This window comes from Chelon labrosus (genome assembly GCF_963514085.1).
Source record: "Chelon labrosus genome assembly, chromosome: 13".
NCBI lineage: Eukaryota > Metazoa > Chordata > Actinopteri > Mugiliformes > Mugilidae > Chelon > Chelon labrosus.
The window spans coordinates 27068140-27092232 of NC_140346.1; the positions used below are offsets into that span (position 1 = coordinate 27068140).

The following is a 24093-nucleotide window of genomic DNA, read 5'->3' on the forward strand; positions in this document are numbered from 1 at the left end:
GCTGAAGGAGACCTGAAGACTTTTGTGATGAGGAGGGATGTGCAGCAGATGGTTTGGAGACAGAGTGACTTTAAAGCACGGGGAATGACGAGGGAATGACTGGAGGTAATACGGGATAAAAGTAGAGACGTAGAACTTAGATAAACTTTATTGATCCACAAGGGAAATTGCTTGGTCACAGTAGCTTAGTTGCACGTAAAAAAAAACACTCTTAAGAACCACAAGTAAAAGAAGCAACAGAATTAGCATATGAACAAATGTACAAGAAATAGAGGCAGAAGAATTTATATTATATCCATAGGATTGATAGTCCCGGGTGCCTGTTTCGGGCATGTCCCACCGGAAGGAGACCTCAGGGCCGACCCAGGACACGATGGAGGGATTATATCTCTCGTCTGGCCTGGGAACGCCTGGGGGTTCCTCCGGAGGAGCTGGCTGAAGTGGCTGGGGAGAGGGCTGTCTGGGCTTCCCTGCTGAAGCTGCTGCCCCCACGACCCGGACCCGGATAAGCGGAAGAAGACGAGACCAGGATTGATAGTATGGTGCAATTGTGTCCATTAACATGAGTTATGTTTTTTGTTGTCCAGCTGGATAGAGTAGGAGATGAATGACGTCCTGTAGCGTTCACTGTGGGAGTGGAGCTGGATCAGTCTGCTGGAGAATGAGCTCCACTGTCCCTCTATAGTCTGGTGGAGTGGATGAGATGGATTGTCCATGATGGAGAGCAAACGTCTCCAACTCACTGCCAACATCATGACCAGCCTTTCAGATCAGTTTGTTGATCCTACTTATGTCCTTTCTGCTGGTGCTGCTCCCCCAACAAACCACAGCAAAGTACAGACTGGTAGAAAGTCTCAAGCAACTTGCTGCATGCATTAAAAGACCTGAGCTTCCTCAGGAACTAGAGTCTACTCAAGCCCTTCAGCTACTTCTAGTGGTCTACTACTTCCACCTCCAGGCCCCACTGGTGTCCTCAACCAGCTCCTTGGTCTTGTCAACATTCAGGAGTAGGTGGTTTGCCGGGGACGGACTGGTTCTGACACCGTGGGAAACAAGAAGTGATGAAGAAAGTGGAGCAGTAGATATTTTCAGAGGTCTTTCTCATTAAACTTCTGTCTGAGCCTCAAGTGAAACCGATAAGAGCAGTTCAGAGGGAAATGTGCTGCTGCTGTTGTTGTTGTTGTTGGGCGTGCCGATAACATCTGATGTGACAAAACGCCCAGACTAACTGAACCACAAACACAGACAGGAAACTGTCTTTTTAATATTTAACGACACTTTTCTTATGTTATCTACAGCCACAGTTTAAGTTCTCTGTACTGTGCATTAAAAATAATCTAAACCTAAACTTGAAGTCTGATAAAGTTCTGTTTTTATTCCAGCTTCATCACGGCCCTCAGGGTTTGTTTCATTCAGTCACCATCACCTCCAGACGGAGTAGCTCCTCCTTCAGTGAGTAAACCTCCTGACACACATCACATCACACAGCAGCTTCTGCTTCAGCAGCTTTATTTAGCCCAAGGATACATACAGGATAAACAGTAGTAGTAATAATAATAATAATAATAAAACAGTATTTTTTAATCCTCTCCATCTTTGTTTGAATCACATTTGGAGCAGACCACCTGTGTGAAGGTAACAGACCAAACAAGATGAAGGGAAAGGTTTCCCCATTTTAAAAAAAGGCACAGAGAGCTTTGAAAGAGCATGAACACGTCAGAGAGGAAATAAGAACCATATCACAAGATTTCATCAAATAACCAAATGAAGAGTACACGTCTACTTTCAGCTCATTTACGGTGAGGTAAAACTTGTAGTAACTTAAAGACAAACTAAATCTCTAGTGTTTCTAACAGCATATAAACAAGCTGGCTAATGCTAATGCTTATGCATTCAAATAATTACTAACATAAAACTGCATATGTCTGTGGTTCGATGCCACGGTTCACGATCATCGGTGTCCTAAACGTCGCCTGTGATTGATCTTCTCCTCACATTAGCTTCAGTTAGATGAGATAAGCCCCGCCCACCTGGCACCTCAGGAAGATTAAAACCAAGGCCAGGAGTAATCCGCTGACTCGGGACGATTTGTAGATGACACAGTAATAAAAGGTTTATATAGTAAATGCGTCGTTTAAAAACAAAAAGCGTATAAAAATATGTAAAAACATGCCACTGAATGAACGATGCCACTGATACTCGCAGGGTTTTTATGTTTGGAGGAAAAAAACAAACTGCAGTGAGATTTTTTTTTAGAAAAAGACAGAAAACTCGAGTTCATAATTGATGGACGTTGGTGCTTCTGCTCAGGTCATTTTAAAACCACGACAGAATCACTGAAACAGACAAAATGCGATCGGCTGAATCTAGCTGCACAGAGAAATATGTCTCCATATTAATTTATTTATTTATTTTGTTCAACCCACTCTGGATTATTAATCTGTCACACTGTTGGCATGAAAGGAATTAGCACCACCTGCTGTTGCCATGAAACGGATTTAAATGATTTCACACATCACAGGAGCAGTGTGTAGGATTCAGGGCGATCCATAAACAGAAATGGAATATTTTGTTGTGTTTATTAGATTAGAATAAACTCTTTATATGTGTAGATGTCATGTTTCTGTAGTAGCCCAGAGCACAACAGCTCAAGATTTGACGTGTCGGCCACCATAAGTTTTCCTCACTGACTGTATAAAAAGAATTTGAAGCTCGGTGTAATGTCAGTATTTGACTTTTGCCCATGTACAGTTGTCGTGAACTGAGAAATTAGCTCCAGAGACCAAAACAGTTTTAGTACCAGACTGTAAACATTTTTATTTCCACATTTTAGTGAAATTTTGTTAGTCTCAAGTGGATATTTTAAGTTTTCACATGCAGAGGTCTCAGCTCGGTTCTCCTTCGTGTTTGGAAAGGGAGGGAGCCGTTTGTAATCTACAACCTGACCACTAGGTGTCGCTCAATCCTACACACTGGACCTTTAAATTGCTAAGTGTAAGTGAAGGAAAATAACCAGCAGGCTTGGTTAAAGAAAGCAGATTTGCAGCACCCTTAACAAACTTGTTCTGATCTACAGCAGGTCAGCAGCTCTTGTTTCACAGTGAGAGAGGGACCGATGAGAAAACCCAACATAAGAGGCCGTCCCGGTTCGGCTACAAGCAACGGGGTCGTGTTGGACCTCACAGCATGGTTACGCAGCGAGCGTGAGTCTGGATTTGTGTGCGTACATTGTTTGCGGTGTGTTGCGTCTGTGTGTGGGGCTCGGGTTGTCGTTAAGCAGACGGATCCGGCGATGACTTCACTCTCGGTTGGCAGGAACGACTTCAGGTCATAGGCGAGAGGGGTGGAGAGAGGTCAGGGGGGCGGGGTATGAATATGTCCCTCATCAGTGCTGAAAGAGGCACGAGCAGAGACTGAATTATTATCTAGACTGCTTTGAGGCCAGATTTCAACATGCAATGTGTTTTCTGTGTTATATTGTGACAAAACATATGTATGTAAAGATTATCCAGGTCAGATTATGTCTAAAAACAGTTTTTAATCTAAAATCTTTTTTTAATATTGTGTCTAACCTTCAATCAAAGGTAAATAAATCTGTACAGTTTTGCCTCATTCTGCAGAAAACAGACCCGCTGGCTGTCAAAGAGCTACCAAATAATTAATTAAACTGCTGCTTCTCTGCACACCAATCAGGAATAACATTATGACCACCTTCATAACATTGTGTAGGTCTCCAAAACAGTTGTGACTCATCAGAGAACGGACATGGGCCTTCTGAGGGTGTCCTGTGGTGTCTGGTAACGGAATGTTGTTAGTGGGGGAGGTCTTTGAGGGGAGGGGCCTCTGTGGATCATCCCACAGATACTTGATCAGTTTGGGATCTAGTGAATTTGGAGGCCAGGTCAACACCTTGTGCTGTTCGTCATGTTTTTTTTTTAGTTGTTCCTAAAGTGTTTTTGTGTGTGTGTCTGTGTCAGGCTGCATCCTGCTGGGGATGGCTGCTGCCATCAAGGAGTGTCATTGCTATGGGGTGGGGGTGCCTGGTCTGGTCTAGGTGGGTGCTACATGTCTAAGTAACATCCACACCAATGAATGCCAGGTCCAGAAGTTTCCCAGCAGAACATTGAACTGTCACAAGATGATCAGTGTTATTTACTTCTCCTCTCAGTGGTCATAATGTTGTGGTTGATAAGTATAGTTCACATCCTAAGTTTTTCTTTACACAAATAAAAATCCTGACAGAAGCTGTAGCTCTACAACATGTCCACCAGGGGGAGACAAACCACTCCATTGCTAAAATCTGAGTTTTATTGTTGAGAACGTCTAATCTGTGTATTTTATTATTGCTTTCAGATTTTCTGCGTGTGTTTGTTAATCTTACCTGCAGTATCACAGAGCCCCTGCATGCCGCCTAAAACAGGGTCCCTGTCTGTGAGCAGCTGACTGCGTCCCCCCGGGCCCGGCTTCAAGACCAGATCTGATTGGTCGGTTTCCTCCAGACAGCCCTGAGCATGAAGTTTAAGAGAAGGTAAGAATGAGGAGCGACACCTAAAACACATTTAAAAATCTGTGTCTCACTCTCCACTGATGTGTTTTGTTCTGTCTGCTTCTTTCTGACGTTTAAAAAGTGTTGGAGCTTAAAAATGATTTGGACGAAAGCCCAGTGATTAATCATCAGCCTGTGGTCTGTTGGTATTTAACTAGTGTTTGAAACCAGCCAACCGTTACCCAATTATGCTGAGTACAAATTATCTACTTGCAGATCCTGGAAAAAAAAGTGCTTCTTCCTCCACTCACCGACAATCTGTGGCTGAGGAGGAGTTCCTCTTCTATTGAGGAAGGATCTTGTTTCTGTCTTTTGTCCTGAATCATCAGCTGAGACGGCATCTCTTCATCTGGGTTGTGGATCCTGAATGAGAGACAAACAAAGTGATTATAAAACCTGCAGATCAATCAGCTTTATATTTTCATATCTTATTTAGAGTTCTACATCTTGTTTGACTGTACGACATATAAACTTCAATGACCTGAACTTGAATAATATGACCATTCAGATAACATAGCCTTCTCTCTGGCGCCACCCTCTGGACAAACTTCAGATCTCAATTTCTTTAATTTCCAACCAAGCCGTTGTTCTATTATGTAATTAACATTTATTATATAAAAGATAAAATCCCAACTTGTCAGACAAGCTGCTGAATTCACTTGTGCTTTACCAAATTTCGGATGTTTGCAAAGTTAAATATATTTGTGCCTAATTATCAGGATTGCAAACAAGTACAAAATTCTTCCAGCTGATTGCAGGACTCTGTATTTTACCATGATAAAAGCCTGTCTCATTCTCATCACACCTTTGCTTTGTCCTCAGGGTCCACTGTACATCAGAGTCGTCCTTACTTCTCTGATGTGCAACTACCTGCTGCTGACAACCCCCAAACTGAATGTGCAGAGTGAACCTCTCACCGTTTCCTGCTCGCTGTCGCTGCAGGCGTCGCAGCCGAGGGTTCAGACGAACAGGACGAAGGGTTGTCGTCTGCTTCTGGCAAACTGCTGAGGAAGGTCAGCTGGAAGTCATCGTCCATGGAGATGTAAGGAGCCAACATGTCCAAGTCCATCCCCTCCATGTCCTGAGGAGAAAAAAAAAACAGGTATTAAAGACATCCAAGCTTTCATTTTCTTTTAAAAAGGTCAAATGTCATTTAGTTTTCCGTCTCTACCTCTGGGGTTTCTCCTTTCTTTTCAGCATCTTCGGGCCAAAGGGCAAAGAACTTCTCCACCTCGCTGGTGTCCATCACCTCCTCACCGGGGCGCTGAAGAAAGTTGACAAAATGAAAATATGAAGCTGAAACAGTAACACTTCTACTGGTCTTAAAGGAGAACTACTGTTTTTACAACCTGGACCTTATTTCTAGCATAAAATACCATCGTTAACTCACTGAAACAACTTTTGTGTCATTTGCACTCGTTCAGGAAATAATTAGATCAGCATATATCCATATAGTAGGAGTGACTGGGGCACCGAGACGCAGCCTCTAAATAACGCATTATCTGCCGCGAAACTCGTTCATTTCACCAATATTTTGTTATGATACGCTAGTGCTATTCCCTGTTGAGTCTGGAATTAGCTATTATCATCATCCGGGGTCTGTAGATTGACACTTCAGACCCTGGATAATGTCATCTCTGAGCGTCGCATGCACCCGTGACGGTCGGCTTGTTTACCTGTAATTTGCTACTGCTAGTTTTTTGCAACATGGCTGAATATTTTTCCAATTCTGAGGTTGTGGACGAACCACAGCACTAGCGTATCATAACAAAATATTGGCAAAATTGAAACGAGTTTCATGGGAGATAATGCGTTATTTAGAGGCTGCGTCTCGGTGCCCCAGTCACTCCCACTATATGGATATACGCGGATCTAATTATCTCATGAATGACTGCAAATGACACCAAAGTTATATGGGTGAGTAAACGATCGTATTTTATGCCAGAAATATAAAATAAGGTCCAAGTTGTAAAAAAAAAAAACAGTAGTTCACCTTTAAAGAGGATCTCAGTTTTGCATTTACCGGCTCAGGTGAGGAGGCTGGTGGTGATGTAGATGGAGGTGGAGGGAGGACATTGAAGATGGGTGAGAGGAGCTGTCTGAGCTCTGGAGTGCACAGATCCTGAGGATGGTCCGGCAGAGAGTCCGGACTGGATGGACTGGCAAACGACAGCTCGACAAAACCTGACGGACACAAACACATCACCGGACGAGCCTCGTATAAATAACCAGGTAAGTAACAAAGTAAATGAATCGCATTTAAACTTTTCACTTTTGTCCGTTTCACCTCCCGTCAGCGGGACGACGGCGTCTCCGGCCTCAGGAGCCAACTGGAGAAGCTCCTCCGGCTTCTCACTCAGCTTCAGGAAGAGATCTGCAGCACTGCTGGGAGTGGAATCCACATCTTCAGTCTCAGATTCAGAAGTCCCACAATCCTCTGCTGAAGGCGCCGGTGAGTGTAGTTCGGCTTTAGGCAGATGGCCACAGCGGGTCTGCTCGACGGAGAAAACGACGTCCGGCTGCTCCACAGCGCTGAAAAAGAAGATGAGAAAATAAGCTTGTGTCCCGGCTCTCGTCGTGACGTCACCTCGCTGCTCGCTGAAGCACCTGAGTATGAAGTTGAGGCAGACGACGGCCTCGGGCTGCGACGTCTTGCTGCTGTAGAGGACGGTCGCTTGGGTCTCCGCCCAGACGAAGCCGCCGCTGTTTGCCAGGAATCGGTAATGGCTGGTGCTCACCTGACCTTTGGACAACACTGTGCAGTTTGGAAAAAAAAAAAAAAAAAAAAAGATGAAGGAGGTGAAAACTGTAGGAAAAAATCCCGCTCCTCTGTGCCAACTCATCCTCCTTCTGCTTTGTTCATATATTTCTGCAAAACCCAGAACAGTGACTCATGCATTGACTTATAAATATATAATAAAAATGTTTTACGCGTCTCTGTGGGGTTTATTTTTTTGTTTTTATACAGCAGCTCCTAAAATATTTACACCTGAGACACAAGAGTCGTATATTTTAGTATAAGATGAAATCAGCTTCTAATCATCTGTCGTTCCATGACACAGAAACTCACATGTGTGCAGACTCTTGTTGATGTGATCAGAGTCGAGCGCGTGATGAAACTCGTAGGCTGAGCGTCCAATCAGATCATCAGGTTTGTATCCAACCAGCTCCGTAACCCTGGAAACAGAAAAGGTGGAAGAAGAGAAAATGAAAACTGCGAAGACAAGACTCTCAGATTTCTGTTCTCTCTCTTTTGTGACGTGGTGTCAGGATGGTGTTACCTGCCCTCGCAGTGGGTGAAGCGCAGGTCCATGCTGTGGCGGGTCAGGAAGGTGCAGGTGTCCAGAGGGAACTCCACGCTGGACGGGTGGGGGACGGGCTCACACAGCAGGGTCATCACTCTGTCTGCAGGAGGTGACGTGGAGCCGTCGGCGTCGCCGCCGAAAGGACGGATGCGACCTGTGCAGTGGAGTACCTGGAGGAAAAAAGAAGAGGATCAGTTGGAGACGGAGACATGATTTCAGGATGAGTGCGTTTGTGTCCTAGCACACCTTCCAGGTAGCAGACTTGATGTTGACGGTGCGCCCCCTGCTGGTCAGTGTGCTCTTCATTCTCAGGAAGAAGTTCCTCTCAGTCGACTGCTCTGTCTGCGATTTCTTACTCGGACCTGAAAACGACAAGACCACACTAAGGATTTGCACAGAAATATTTGCATTTAAGGAACCTAAAATACAAAAAAAGGATTCATTCATTTGAAATAATTTAAAGTTTAAACTCTGGACATGATTAAATCTCGTCTTAGCCACAGACAGAGAGTGTGCTGGTTAGTTCTGGTTTTAAGAGGAAATCTTGGAACATGGTCTTATTTATTATATATATATATATATTTTTTTTTTTAAACAGTTGTTTTCAGTGTGATAATGAATAACGTGTCTGACCTGGATGTGGAGTCAGCAGGTCCCTGAGCTCCTCCTGATCACAGGGATGAACAAAGTCATAAATACTCTGACCCAGCAGCTCCAGCTGTGGAGAAATAAAACAAACAAAAAAACATCATTCAATCATTCATTTTCTGTAAACGCTTGTCCTGTGAAGGGTCGTAGGGCAGCTGTCACAGGGCGAGAGGTGGGGTCCACCCTGGACAGGTCTCCAGTCTATCACAGGGCTAACACAGAGAGACACTCACACGTACGGCCAATTTAGAATCACCAGTGAACCTAACCAGCACGTCTTTGGACGGTGAGAGGAAGCTGGAGAACCTGGAGAGAACCCATAGTAAAACTGATGCAACAAAGAGGCTGGAACTTATAATATTTCATGTAAAAAATAACATCTTCCTTGTTTTGTTTAATTATTTTACACCTCAAGATTAATTCACTGGAGAAAAAGAACAGGATCAACACAGGTTCCTCCATTTACATACGTTCCTAATAAAAACTCTCTAAATCCAGTTTCCTTTGTTTCAGGTTTGTTTTTTTGGAGCCTGAACAAACTAAATGGGATTAAATCCCCATCAGGTGAAAACCAGCAGGACAGTACGTGTCACTGTGTATTTCTGTCCTCTTGTATAACCAAGCTGTGTTTCAACCATAAACAGAACTAATAATAGATGCTAAGGAATGGCTCCTCCATCCCGCTCAGGTTACACACAATCTGTCCCGGAGGCTTACAGTAAAAAGAGGCTAATTAAAGAAGCAGCCACACGCACCCAGAGTAGTAAAACCTGGAGCCAGGAGGGAGTCCGAGAAACTCTACAAGAGAATCGACCTGGTGTAACAGCTGGATGATCCCAAAACCAATCAGAGACAGTTTTTTGGAAAGAAATTCAACTCTAGGACCACGTAGCTGTTAAGGCTGTTACATGCTCCAGCTGTGAGAACAAAATGATCTCATGTGTTCTCCCTCGTTTGGGAGTTCTTGCAGCTTGTTCTTGACACTTCAACCGGGCAGAACTTGCGTGGTGTCCGGTTACTGTCCTGTGATTGGTCAGATATAGCAAGTGGGCGTGGTTAATGTGGAAAAGCGGAAATGCTAGCAGCCGCTCTGTTAGCTCTGCAGTGCGAACGCTAATCTCTCCTGGGTAGAGATCATCAAAACGATCATCAGAAAACAATAACAAAGGTGTCTCTCGGCGTCCGTCTCCCACAACACTTAGAGTGTGTGTCGTATGCTGCAGCGGGACGGCCCTAGGAGGACTTCCCCGGAGTTCGGCACTTGAGTTTTTCATGAAGTATAAATGACCTGGCCTAGGAGCAAGAACAAATGTCTCTAATTCACATGTGCTAACACGCTGAAATCATTCTGATCAGAGATTCTAACAAAACTTATCACAATTTTCCAAAATTTATCTCCAGTCCTGAATGTCTACAGTAGAAGAAGAAGAAGACGACCAAGATGTCTCCACATGTCTCCAATGTCTCTGTCCACATGGATTCCAGCTTGTTTTTCTACCTCCATGTTTCTGTCCCTCACCTGATTTTTACCCCATATGGCACAGAGAGAATGGATTTATTCCAATAACCAGAGAGAAAGTGTTTACGTGGTTAGTAAAGGTTGACTCCACCACCTCTACATCTGAGTATAAACTCCTCGGCTACATGAGGCTACGTTTTATTCTGATTATTAGAGGAGTAAATGCTGCACCTGCGTGATGCCGATGTGTTTGTTGACGTTTTCCGTCAGGTAGATCATGTCTCCCTCCTCCGTCATCACCATGATGAAGCCGGCCAGCGCCTGAGGATAGAAAGCGTCCATTGGATCTTCGTCCTTCTCCTCCTCCTCCTCCTCCTCCTCCTCTTCTTTTTGTTCTCCATCTGTTATAAAAGTATCAGGAGGGTTATTACAGCAGACAGACGTGGTTAAAACATCTCATATATATTTCTTTAACTTACTTATTCCCCTCCAACCTTCGATTTCACTCACAGTATAAAATACAGTTGAGTCGGGTGAATTATTTCTTTTTCCCTTCACTGAACCAATTCCCATATCTAAACACGGCTGTCAGCAGAAATTCACTTCCACGCCCTGAGGCATTTTTCATCTCACTAAAATAAACCCGGCTTCATCCATTCATTATTGATGAGCTTATTATTCTGTTCTCACACCTGAAGGAACTCAGGACTGAAGGAGCTGCTTGTGATGCCTGACTGATTGTCTGCCGCACATGAAGGGAAGAGGAAGATGAAGGAGGATTTTAAAAAGGCTTGAGACTGTTCTGAGTTTGCAGAATTTTGTTCAATCTGGACTTAAACCAACAGTTGGAGCTGGAGTAAAACTTTAGATGTTCGAATCACGACAAAACCAAAACTATGAACCATTTCCATCCATCGGGAGCCGATCAAACCGTTAACAACCGTTGGGTTTCTCTCAGGCGGGACGGCCGCCTATCAACCAGCTTCTTACCGGGTCGCAGGAGGCGGTTCATCCTCAGGAAGCTGAGAGTCACTCTCATGATGGCGGCTTTGTCCAGGTGGGTGGAGACTCGGCGTGGCAGCGGCAGGGTGTGGGCGAGCTCGTAAAACACCTCCGTCTCCTGACTCCGCCTACACCTGGCCGCGTCACGGGAACGCAGCTTCCTCTGGTCCGAGCTGGTCCTGGACGAGGAGGGGGAAGAAGACAAAAATAGGGACAGGATAATTAGAAAGCATAAAGAGATGGAAAGGATAAGATAAAAAAAAAAAATTATGTGGGAGAGGAGGGATGGAGGACAGAGGGAGTGTGGGAAAAGAGGGGGAGGAAATACAAGAGTAAAAATAGGACGAAAAACAAGACAGTAAGAATCAGCAAAGAATAAAAAATACAGATCGTATCTCACTCTGACTCGCTGTCAGTTTATCCCACAATGCATCTCTCTGCTGACGACAGTTTTCACGGTTCAGTTTTAATTAAACACAGAAATACAAATGAGTTGTCTTTCAGCGTTTCCAGAATGTTTTTCATTAATGACAGCGTTTAAATAAATCAACTCACTAAGCATTTTTTTTTTTTGTGTCAGGCTGCATCCTGCTGGGGATGGCTGCTGCCATCAAGGAGTGTCATTGCTATGGGGTGGGGGTGCCTGGTCTGGTCTAGGTGGGTGCTACATGTCTAAGTAACATCCACACCAATGAATGCCAGGTCCAGAAGTTTCCCAGCAGAACGCTGAACTGTCACAAGATGGTTGATGTTATTTACTTCTCCTGTGAGTGGTTTTAATGTTGTGGCAGATCTGTGTGCGTCACTGTGTCTCATGATAAGTCTGGATGTTGTTCAGTGGAGCAGCTCCTCTCAGAGTTCAGCTCGGTTAAACGTTCCTGGATATTTTTATAAAAAGAGCTGATGGCATAAATAAGGAGAGACGTCCAAAACTGGAGGGAACAGAATGTTAGATTTTTCAGCCGCTGGGAAAATGTCCAGATCTGTCCTCCCCTCCCCTCCCTCCCCTCCCTCCCCTCCCTCACTGTCTTTTCTTCCCTCTCTTTTCATCCGTCCATCTCATTCCATCTGGACCAAGAAACATGTGCTGACAAGAGAGAAGCAGGTTTGTCTTCTGTCTCTGTGCTTGTTGAACAGTCACATCAGATTAGAAGCAGACGGCAAAATGGATGAACCTCGGCCTCCTTCACTGCAAAGGAGCAACGAAGAGGAGGAGGAGGAAGAGGAGGAGGAGGAGGGAAACTAAGACAGAGACGATCTGCCAATTCATCACCCAGAGCTCAGAGTGACTCAGCAATATTTAGAAATCAAATGAAGGATTAAACAAACCTAAGCACCACCCCGCTTTGGGATGTATTTTATTTTTAATTAATTAATTAATTATTTTACATTTTCCCACCAATTATTACCAAATTAACATAAATGTAGTGGAAAATAGTAGAAATATAAAGTAGAATTAAATATTCTAATAAAATATAAAGTATAGATAATTCATTAATAGTATTATTATTATTATTATTATTATTATTCAGTGCCTAATTCCACTTCCTGTTTTTTCTATAATTACTTACTAAAGTTTTCATTTATTATTTTATTTAATATTTAAATAAAACATTTTATAAACTGATCAGTTTAATAAATTACTGGAGAAAGTAATCAGTTAATTGATAAAGCAATCCTGCACAAAACTGTTCCACCTTAACTACAACTACATGCATCAGGAATAACAGCAGTAGTATTTATTGACCTGATTACATTTGCATTTATTGCTAATTAATTAATGCAGGTCTGTAGTGGAGTAAAATCTTTTACTTTAAGGAGTGAAATGCTGATCTGTGAAAACAAAGATCCTGTATTCAGACAACAGCATGTTCTGTTCCTGCAGACTCCTCATCAAGTCTGATGACTGAGCTCCACTCGCTGAGGAAAGTTCCAGCAAGTTTCATCACTGGGGCCAATAAACAGAGTAAATCTATTACCACATCCACTTGTATTCAAAGGTTAAAGAACACAAACAGAGACACTGGTACAATCAGCGGCTGCAGCCAAGTTCTCCTCTCTGGGAACAACCACGCTGCAGACGTGAGGGAAGATTAACGTCTGGAAGTCACGCTCTGAGGGAAGCAGGGCGTCGTTATTTCACCGTAGATGGAAGGGGTTTGTTTAGATTAATCCTCCCAGAGAGCACGGCCAAATAAAAAAGTACTGAAGCTTGTTTTCTTCAGTGATAGTCAGAGATGTTTGTTTTCTCTGGTTTGGTTCATGTAGAAGACTTTTAACTACCCGCTCCTTCTTTCTGATCCTCCTTTCTTCATTACTGCTGATTAAAAAATGTTTGTTCTAACTTTCTACTGCTTTCTCTTTGCTTTCATTAACAAGGAACCTAATGTATCGAGGACAGGAAATGCTGGTATGCAGAGAAAAAAAAGTGAAGTGTCAAGTGAATAAAAACACTGCTGTGAGCGAAACACTCTAAATCTTTTTATTTTATACTCTCTGACAGCCAGCACACACGTCAGCAGCTTCTGACACGACATCTCAAATCTAATTTATTTTAGTTGCGTCCGACAGGAAGCACTGCTGGACGCCAAGTCCGACCACAAACAGATACATGGACTCGTCTTTCAGGACACACGGGTCCAAACAAAAACACACGCTCAGAGCGAGGGTTGAGATGAGATGAGATGAAATCCAGCTTCACCTCGTTTGACTAAAGGACGTCTCAGCTTCAGGAATGTGACCAGATGATCCCACACCATCAAAACATGTCAATCACGCCAGCAGAGTCAAACCTTCAGGGGGTGAACTGGGAATGCATTTTTGTCTCCGGGACAAAATGGCAGTCGGCGTGGGGGTCAGGGCCCCTCAGAGGGGTCGTGAGATGAATTTAAGTGGCCGCGACAGATGATTGAAAGAGAAATGCAACGAGATGGGAAGGAAAAATAAGTTAAACTTGTTCACATCTATGTGGAAATGGTGCCACAAGATGGAAACTACGGCTTAAACTTAAGTTATAACGACCTGGAAGGAAGTGTCTGATGTATTTAATTACTGCTGATAATACTTGTGTTAACAAGTCTACATCTATGTAAGAGTTATGTTAAGCAAAAATTAGGCTTCTTTTCTAACAATAAAATACCAAAACTTGACTGTTTCCATATTTTTAAACATGAATTTATTACAAGAAACTGAACATTGGTGGATATTGGTCCATTAATCTGCAGAACAAGTAGTTTTAAAGTGTAGACACACCAAACTGAGAACTACCAACAACAACAATGAGCAGTGAAGCCGACTGGTCTGGAATAAAGAGTCGCACATGAACACACCACAATAATTTGTTATAAATATTTTACCTCCAGCTTCATATCTTGCTTTTGTCGTCACACTTTTCAAATCCAGTTAGCTCTTAGTCCTGACGGTTCTGTCATGTTTTATGAATCAACATCAGATCTTTCAAATCAAGATCGATTACTCCCAGGCCTCACCACAAAGCCTGCACATATTTGAGAAGTAATACCTCTTCATACCAGCAGGTGGCAGTAGTCTGGATTCAAAAGGGGAAACATGAAGAGCTACTATAAGCTGAGAGGCTGTATATGCATTTAAATGTTCAGATGAGAGAAAGATGTCTTCCGTGCGTCTTTACTAACTTTGCTGTTTTGTTCACTTCTGTTTCAGCCAATCAGATTGATCCAGACGACAGGGGTCCGATTAGTGCCGACTGTGCAGGACCATAAGAGGGTCCTTGGGCGGGACTTGGGCCAAACTAAAACACTAAAATACACCTCAAATTGTTTTTTTGTTTTCAGGGATGGTTTCTGACATTTTAGGTAGTTAATATAATGTTGACGCTCCGTAAAGTCGGCTCCACGGGACACCCCAGGAAAACAGCGTCAGTTTGGCCAATGCAAATGCGAAGTCCATATTTCTATACAGTCTATGTGCAGGATGTACCGTAAAACTTAAACCCACAGACGCTCACTGAACTCAGCTTGTTGTGTCCCTGCCCTGAAGAATTACTCAGAATTCAATAATCTGCATATTAATAAACAAAGAAAAACAACAATGACCTGCAGCCCTGGTTTGTGTCTCTGTGATACAAATACTACAAATTAGAAGCAACGCTGCGGCTAAATGTGTCGGATGCCAAAACTGCTGCACGTGACAATAACAAGCTCCAACAATCACAGAGCTGGGAGGAACCTCAGAGAACACCGTGTCCTCGGGCAGAGAACACAACTGCACTTTGGCGGCTGCTTCTTATTGCTCAATATCTGTGTGTGTGTGTTTGTTGTGGGGGCGTGTACAAAGGCTTGATCACGTTCTGTACGGTGTCTGTGTACAGGAAAACACACTAAGGGACAACCCCTCCCTCCTCGACAGTAAACTACAGTTGGTACAGTATGTGAGAGAGAGAACCGAGATGTAAATAATAACCAGCAGGCTGACCTAGTAGAGTAAGAACACTGCGTCCCCAGCAGCTGAGATATGCACTACGTCACTGGGTGTTAAAGTGAAAGCTGGAAGGGGAACAGCACGAGAGAGAGAAAGAGAGAGGGGGGAGGAAAACACGAAGAAGTCCAGGACAAAGACGTGCAGAACCCCGACCTGAACCTGAAACTAGGTCAAGACCCCCAAACAGCCCTGAACGCTCACACACATCAGACACATGGTCGGATCCTGGCTCACATACTGAATAGCAAACGGAGCTCGGCCTTGTTTGTGTTGGAAGGAGCTGATCTACAAAACAACGACTGATGCAACAAGTTTCAAAATCAACATTTGACTGCAAACACACAAAAAAAACACAACTTTTAACCTCAAATTCAGACAAAAGCTGAGAGGCTGGAGAAGTGTTTTTATCCCCGTGCAGTCAGTCTGCTCAACTCTGAGCCTGAACTGGACTTTCAAGAATTACTGCATCTTACACTTTACTGACACAGGTGCTTGAATATAAATATTATAAATGTATGCATGCACAAGAGCTACCCACTTTAAGTTTACAGTTTAAGTTTACAGTGTATATCTCAGTTACACATTTATATTTTGTTACCCTGTGTACTGTGTGGAATTATTACTGTTTTTGTTTTTACTACTTCCCGCAGCTACTAAAATACATTTTACTGTGCATTGTCTTATGTTTAACTATATCTTATCTTATCTTATCCAAACAATTTCACACTCACGCAGACTTTTAGATGCATTTAAATGAGACTCTCCACATGACTATCTGACTGGATTTGACTGTATCTGAACTGTAAACTGAGTTTATGGACACTTCTGAATCAATTAAACCGCTCAAAACAGAACACTGCCTTATCTGCAAACGGGACAAACGTGCAGCAGTAAAAACACCACATAATAAAGTTTTAAAATCTCTTTGAGGCGTGAAGGACTCGGGGAGGTTTGAGGGGGTTTTTTAAAGGAGCTGCACAGAAAACATAAAACAACGCGGCCAAGATTTATGGAAGCGCGAGGAGCATCCAAGGTTAAGTGTCTGCAATGTTTTCACAAGACTCATTACTTGGCCTGGAAGGCAAATGACTGCAGCGTGGGGGTAACGTAAGGACAACGTGAACAAAAACTAACCCACGCAAACCCCTCGGTTCAAACTCAGTTTAACCTCAGACATTTCCTTGTTCCTCTCGGGTCGGTTCAGATCGCTGCTTTACTCTAACAAGGTGAATTTCTTTCAGCTTTTATTCCCTTCACCACACATTCCCAGTGGGTTAAAGGTTTACAGACACTTTTAAACTGTTTAACTTAGGTCAAACGTTTGGGGTCATACGCCAAGCTGCAGGAGTTGTAGCTCATTCCTCCTGACAGGCCTCGTCAGGACGCCACTCATTTATTAATCAGCTATGAGTTTCAGCTCTCACATGAACCAATGTGCCACCTCAGCGACCTCAGAGCACCGACAAATATGACTAAAAGGTAATAAATCTTGCAGATGGCAGTGTGACTGAGCTGAGCTGAGCTGAGCTGAGCTGAGCTGTGCAGCGCGGGTCATTTCAGGTCCTGGACATACTGCCCCCTCGGCGAGGACAAACACAATAGGAGTCCACACCCACAGCTATTCCCAGCTCTCACCAAACACTGCAGGCGGTGGATTAAATATGGATCAGCATGTAAGGAATCACCTCAGAGGGAAAACTGGAACTTTTTCTTTAAGTCTGTCACAAGGGCAGTGTTTTTATAATATGCAAACACCAACTACTGGACTCTCTGATAATATAATAATGATCTGATCCAACACAATGAGCCCAGACAATAACAACACACGCTGCATTACAAAGAGGACCATCTAATCCCTCTACAAACCACATCAGTGCAGCTTTTAGCTTCACTATCCCATGTTCCAATTTAAAATCAAGAAGCAGATTCATTTTGAATCAAAGACAAATATTAAAACTCACAAACAACCGGTGAACACATGAACACAAACCCTGCAGCCATGAAAAAACAAACAAACATACAATTAATCATGGATCCGTGGAGAAGATCTGTGAATGTGAACAAAGACACAACAACACAGAACCGGAGCCCCAATAATTCACATCTGATTAAAAAACAAACACCAGAACACATGTTTACTACATCCCTGACTGATAAACTACATGTGCAGCTGGTGTGAGATTTCAAATTAAAAGCCCGTGCAGAGAAAAGACACCACGGAGCTTTCGCAGTGAGAAATGATTTGAGAATAAGAAGCTGCAGAGCTGCTGTTGTTTCCCTCAGCGTGCAGCTTTCATGGCTCTCTGGGACTCGTGTCGGAAAGTTGCAGCGGACACACAATGAAAAAAAAAACAAAAAAACACAACAGACTGAAACATTCAGGAGACATCACACGTGTGGTTTTAATAAATGATTCTCACCGTTTGACCGCAGCGGCCCCTTCTTTCTTCTCCATGTTCAGTCTGAGCAGCTGTTCTGCTTTTCTCTTGTTTATTCTGGACAGAGGAGACAGTAAATACCAAACCAGAGCAGACGGCAAGTTGATCACTGAGAACACACGCTGCTTCCGCTTTGTGTTTCAAAATAAAGGCACAAGGGTCTCAAGTCTCAGGTAGAAGAAAATGACTCGGGTTCTGTTTTTTTTTAGGCATATATTTTACTTTAACGCCAATAAGGTTATCAAACATGTGGCCACATTTTATTATTATAGGTTAAAGGTCCTCTAAGGTGGTGAAGAGTTGTACAAACATTTGAAAGGATTCACCAAACCCCCAAAACACACTAGAAGTTGTAATGTGGCCTCGATTAAAACTAAAAGGAGACGGAGAAATCTTTATCAGTGGTGAACAAACAAGAACCTGAGGAAAAGTATAAGTTCTGTTTTGTTGTTCGCATGACTTAAGTATTTCTAGAATATTAAAGTATTAATGAATTATTTGGCCAATATGCTGCAATATTCTTAAATTTCAGTGGATTTTATCTGGTTCATTCCATTGTACTTCCTAGTTATTATTTGGATATTTCTTTTCCATTTCTTTTAATCCAGTGGTCACCTACGTTTTGTGAATTAATTGTAATATATTCACTGATTATAGCCTCAATATGTTTATTTAAAAATGTTATTTTTTGCATCATGTAACCACAGCCCAGCCCAGAATATTTTCATGTCAAGAACTGATTAGTATTAAACAATAAATCAAACATAAAGTAAAATCCCATTAAGGGACAGTAAACAAATACAAGCTTTTAATCTTTAATATATCAACAGTTTGTCATTACATGGAGTTATATAACAGATCATTTATCAGTAACTGAAAATATGAACTAGTGAAACTGCGTGATCTCCAGATCTCCGGGGTCAAAGCGGGTGAAAGTAGGCCACATGACCGCAAGATACTTTTATTCTGACGGTTTTCTAGTTTCCGGTATTGTGGGCTCGTCTCCTGAACGTCACAAACGAACTGACGCAGCTGCGCAGACGCCACGCCCCACGTCACGTCGGCGACTTGAAGGGGTCAACTTCTTCTTCTGCGGATATAAATAAGTAGCGCAGCTGCACTTTGTATGAACGTGTGTGTAGCGCCCTCTGCTGGTGATCACAGGGAGGACAAGAAGTATTAAAACAGTTATCACAAATATAAAGACTTTTTTATTTTATTTGTTTATATAAAGGAACATAAAGGTATTGATAAGACCTTTTCTTTTTTTTACTATTATTTTAATGAATGAATTCAGTTATTCCTCACATTTCGTAGCAGCAGTAGTTAAATAACTTGATGCAGTCTAGTTTGTTCGTTCTCAAATCCATCAGTGTCGCTCTGACTACAATCAGACTCCTGGACAGTTTCAGGTTTGACGTTTTAATAACAGATCTTCATTTACAAACTGAATACAGTGACGTGATTCTGCCGTTCCACCAGAGCAGGCATAGACTGTGTGAAAGCGTGTGTGTGTGTGTGTGTATGTGTGTGTGTGTGGTGACTGTTCGGTGATAACTGCATATTTTATACATGCACACACACCTGCACACACACACACACACATACAGAGACAGGAAAACTTAAAGAATATCTGACATGATGTTCGTTCCCCCGCTGCTGAGCGTTTGAACCGTTTCTGTGCAGAACGAGACCTGAAGAAGAAAAACCTTCAGCCGTCGGTTTGTTTTGGCGTTTACATCGTCGGCTCTCTGTGTTTTTTTTTTTTTGTCCCATTTAACTCAGCGTTTGTTTGTTTGTTTTTGTACTTTCTGTGTGCACATACAGGTGAGAGGTGAATTATTGGATTAAATCAGGTTGCGACACTCTGTCGTCGTGTGGAGCTTCAGCTGCTCCTGTTCTCAGTGCTTCTACAGACAAATAAAACCTGCAACTTTCCCTTCATCCACATCGTCAACATGGAGCATAAACTTCAGTAAAACATAAGAACATGAAAGCAGAAACATGCCTCTTCTCCCAAACTGTGGTTTCATTCACAAATTCAACTCATATCCTGTTTCTTAAAGCGTAGCACGTCCAGAATATTTTAAATAATACACGTTTAACACTGAATCTGGTATCTGTTTGAAACTGTGACCTCTTGACCTGCAGGATGATCTTGTGGTAAACCGTTAATCAGATTTATAAAGTGACTTCTGCCTTTTAAAATCATAAACCTGTCATTAGTTTTAAAAGTTTAAAACTATCAAATCAGATTGAGCCTTTTTCTTCCATTAAAGTCTGATGATTGAATTATAGAAGCCACAAACACTTTAATGATTCTCTCGTGTTTTTCCAAAGTCAGGAAAATGTAATCCAGCAACTAAAGGTTTAAAAACTATAAAAACTTTTGTTGTTGTTTTCCCAGTGCAGAAAAAATGTTCAAACAACACATCCTGATCACATCTAGACAGCCGCTTCACAACGAGTCGGAAACACATCTCCCACTGTTGCTTGAGATTTGATTTCAGCTCCAGCTCGTGTTTCATTTAAGAGCCGGACACAGAAAATGAACACGCTCTTTGAAGCAGAGCTGAAGAGAACGACTGTGATCGCTGCTTGCACCCAAAGTGTCAAAATGATTGGACGAACACAAGAAATGAGAAGATGATGAATCACTTTTTTTCCCTTTTCCTGCTGTTCTCTGACTTTGCTGCCGTCACTAACTCATCTGCTCTCTGTGGCCTCAGACGTTAAACCAGAGTGTGTTCACCTGTGATTTTAAACACCAATAAATCTTCTGATCGGTTTCACATCGGGAGTCGTTGTGGAGAGAAACATTAATTTAACCTCAAAGCCGGCGGCGGCTCGGTGGCTCACGGCCTCATTCAAAGACGCGCTCCATGGACGTGCTGTTGCTATGACAACAAAGATGAGTACTCATGCAAAGAGAGCAGTGGTTGGTGCAGTTCTCTGAGGTGCAGTAGAACAGTAGAAGTACTGGAAGGTGCTTGGCTATTTAGAGGATGAAGTGTCAGAGAGGCGACACAACAACAACACAAACTAACAAGAAGTGGATGGAACTGTGTCAGTAGCCAAAAATGAGAAGCATGCCTTTTTTTTTTTTAAGTGTGCAGGTCTGATTTGTCCTGCAGACCCAGCGATTATCAAATGAACAACCAGTGATTTGTTGAGATTTGTTGTTTAACTTGTCGACTCATGAAATTTGGACCAAACACAACATGAAACGATGAGCACGGTGCACAACTCACATACATAAACATATGAACAGAAGTAACCGCAACTGTCTGAAAGAAATGTAGGAAATCAGTCGACACAGACATGACCACCCCTCACTGATAAAATCATGAAAATAAAACTAAAGACGAACCGCCTGAAGCTCCTGCAGCTTCATGAAAGCGAACATGAAAGCGCCAGACGTTCAGTGGGATTATCGGTGCACGATGTTGGTCTGAAATGATAAAATGATTTCACGCATCCATCAGCAGAGCAGATTAAACAGCTCCAGCTTCACCACACGTCACTTGTTAGAATGTGCAACTATTAAATGTCCTTCACTTTGTTTAAAAAAACTAATTTTAAGCCAAAAACATTTAGTTCTTATTCAACTCTTTTGTTGCATTTGATCAAATTACTTCAGATTTCTCTGTGTCGAGTAATTAGCACAGAAAACATCAACCAAGTCTGCATCTTATTTTCTTGTTGAGTCGATAAAATGACTTAAAAATGTTCAGAATTAATAAAATAATACTCTAATTCTGTCTAGGTCTCATCAGAGGAGCTGCTATCACTGACTAATTTGAACATTTTAGCTTAAAAATGACTTTAACAGTGAATAAGTTGCTAAAACAGTTGCCAGTTATTTGTTTTAATCAATGAACTCATTGATGAATCAGCTGATTTCATCCTTAGCGAGCTCGTTGGTTTCTAGACGTCTGCTGAGATTCTGAAGCTACCTTTCAGTGGTCCAGATCACAGCTAATAACACATAATGTTTTTGTCGCAAGAGGTTTCTTTTCCTTCTCCAAACAATATCAGGAATTTTAACAAATCTTCAGTGAGTAAAACCACAGAAATCTAAAGATCAGACCTCGACATGGAGATGTTTGGTTTTTCCCAACATGTGCATCTTTTAAATCCTCCGTACCAACGCTCTGCGGTGACTGTGCGGTGGTGACGGAAGCCGTTTCTGCACAGACGTCAGATCAAACATCAGATCAGCAGCCCTGAACGTGGCGGCTCAGGATGGACTCTGGGTTTTTATTCTATGTGCAAATTCTTGCAAGAGGCAATTCAGGTGCAACAGGAATGGAGTCCAAGACACGGTTATATGTGATGCTACACCGTCAGGGGATGTGTGTGTGTGAGAGAGCCTTCTAAGGAATGTGCAAGAGAGAGTGTGTGTGTGTTAGTTGTTGTTAATCATTAAGACGCTGCAGGACGTTGAGGGACGGGACGTTCAGAGTCTTTCAGGTGACGACCGTTCTCTGTGCTCGACTAGAAAGAGTCACAGTGGACCCCGAACCCAGACGGACAGACCGACAGGAGAAACTCTATCACACCAAATAAAAACACATTGACATCTTCAAGTTCCCTAAAACAGCAGACATTCGTTTTATAACGCGTTGCTATGTACAATAGAAGGATCTTCATATATTAACAATCTTCATCTGTCCTGCTTCGTCTCCGTTTGGCCGCTGCCGGGTCACTGTTTCCTTACACGCCTGTCCTTTTTGTATTTATAGAGTATTTTCATTATTTACAGTATAAATTACTACACAGTCTCGTGACAAAATAAATAACTTAAATACAACGGCCGTGGCTTTCGAAGTGTCTTTTGCATGAAGGGGAAACGTCTGGGAGGGACGGGACGGGACGGAGGAGGGCCTGGGCCTGGCCCGCCGTACGCTCCTCCTCACTTCAGGTTCAGGGTTACAGACGGAGAAACTCGACTGATGCAGAGAAACACGGAGGTTCTGAAGCACTGGGAATAAATGTAATTCCCACTGAGGCATGAGGTGGGAAACTCTTCCTGAAGACAGTTTCAAGTTGATCAACGTCCAGCGCAACCGAACAAATTCTGCTGCAAAAATGACTAAAACCTTTAAAAGTGGACGGCTACAGACTGAGACCAAGTCAGACCTGAAGGAAACCTCAAAGAGTCACACACTAGAAGCGGCCCTGTCTGTAGATACTGAGCTGTTTAAGAGAATCATAAAGTAACCAAAAGTATACGGACACCTGGACATCTCCACTTCAACATTAGCTGCATTTACATTCACCAGTAATCAGAACCGACCGGTCCAAATGAGAAGGAGCTTCATGTAACCGTAGCCACTGATGTTTCACTGATCAGCCACAACATTATGACCACCGACAGGTGAAGTAAATAACATTTAAACCATCTTGTGACAGTTCAATGTTCTGCTGGGAAACTTCTGGACCTGGCATTCATTGGTGTGGATGTTACTTAGACATGTAGCACCCACCTAGACCAGACCAGGCACCCCCACCCCATAGCAATGACACTCCTTGATGGCAGCAGCCATCCCCAGCAGGATGCAGCCTGACACAGACACACACACAAAAACACTTTAGGAACAACTAAAAAAAAACATGAAGAACAGCACAAGGTGTTGACCTGGCCTCCAAATTCACTAGATCCCAAACTGATCAAGTATCTGTGGGATCATCCACAGAGGCCCCTCCCCTCAAAGGCCCCCCACTAATAACATCGTGTGGGCAGACACCACAGGACACCCTCAGAAGGTCCATGTCCATTCTCTGATGAGTCACCACAAGGGAGACCTGCATAATAGTAGGAAGGTGGTCATAATGTTATGCATGATCAAGTTCTTCCACATTAAACAGGAAGAAGAAGAAGCATTATTAAAGAAAGAGGTGTCCACATACTTCTGGCAATGTGACTGTAGCTGCTAGCAGACGTTAGCCTCAGCAGTTTGATTATCGCTGGAATAAAAACTGCTATGTATTTTTTTTATTTTATATATATGCATATTTGTATTTAATCCCAGGTCAGTCATCTGTGTAACTGTCATTCAAAGACTCATCTATAAATCCGTCGGCGGATTCAGGAAGTGTTTCCCACCTTTGCGTCACGGCGAGGACGGGGCGTTACACTGAGGGAATAATACTGCAGTGGTAGGTACGGTACAGTCTCCGGTTGTTGGCCCCAAGTTTGACATGTCTGTTTGAGAGCTGGCGGAAAAGACAGAA

At 42.8% G+C, this 24093-nt stretch overlaps 1 protein-coding gene across 1 annotated transcript; it reads right to left on the reverse strand.

The window, feature by feature from the left end:
- Positions 1-1492: 1492 nt before the first annotated feature.
- On the reverse strand, positions 1493-17953 carry hif1al (hypoxia inducible factor 1 subunit alpha, like). The gene is made up of 15 exons (XM_084558654.1): positions 17839-17953; positions 10949-11139; positions 10190-10359; positions 8485-8569; positions 8098-8213; positions 7828-8021; positions 7617-7723; positions 7154-7301; positions 6834-7078; positions 6570-6730; positions 5718-5810; positions 5464-5627; positions 4798-4909; positions 4382-4505; positions 1493-3391 (listed from the first exon to the last, which is right to left on the reverse strand). The coding sequence occupies exons 1-15, from the start codon at positions 17871-17873 to the stop codon at positions 3324-3326; spliced, it is 2013 nt and encodes a 670-aa protein (XP_084414780.1). The 5' UTR covers positions 17874-17953; the 3' UTR covers positions 1493-3323.
- Positions 17954-24093: the final 6140 nt, after the last annotated feature.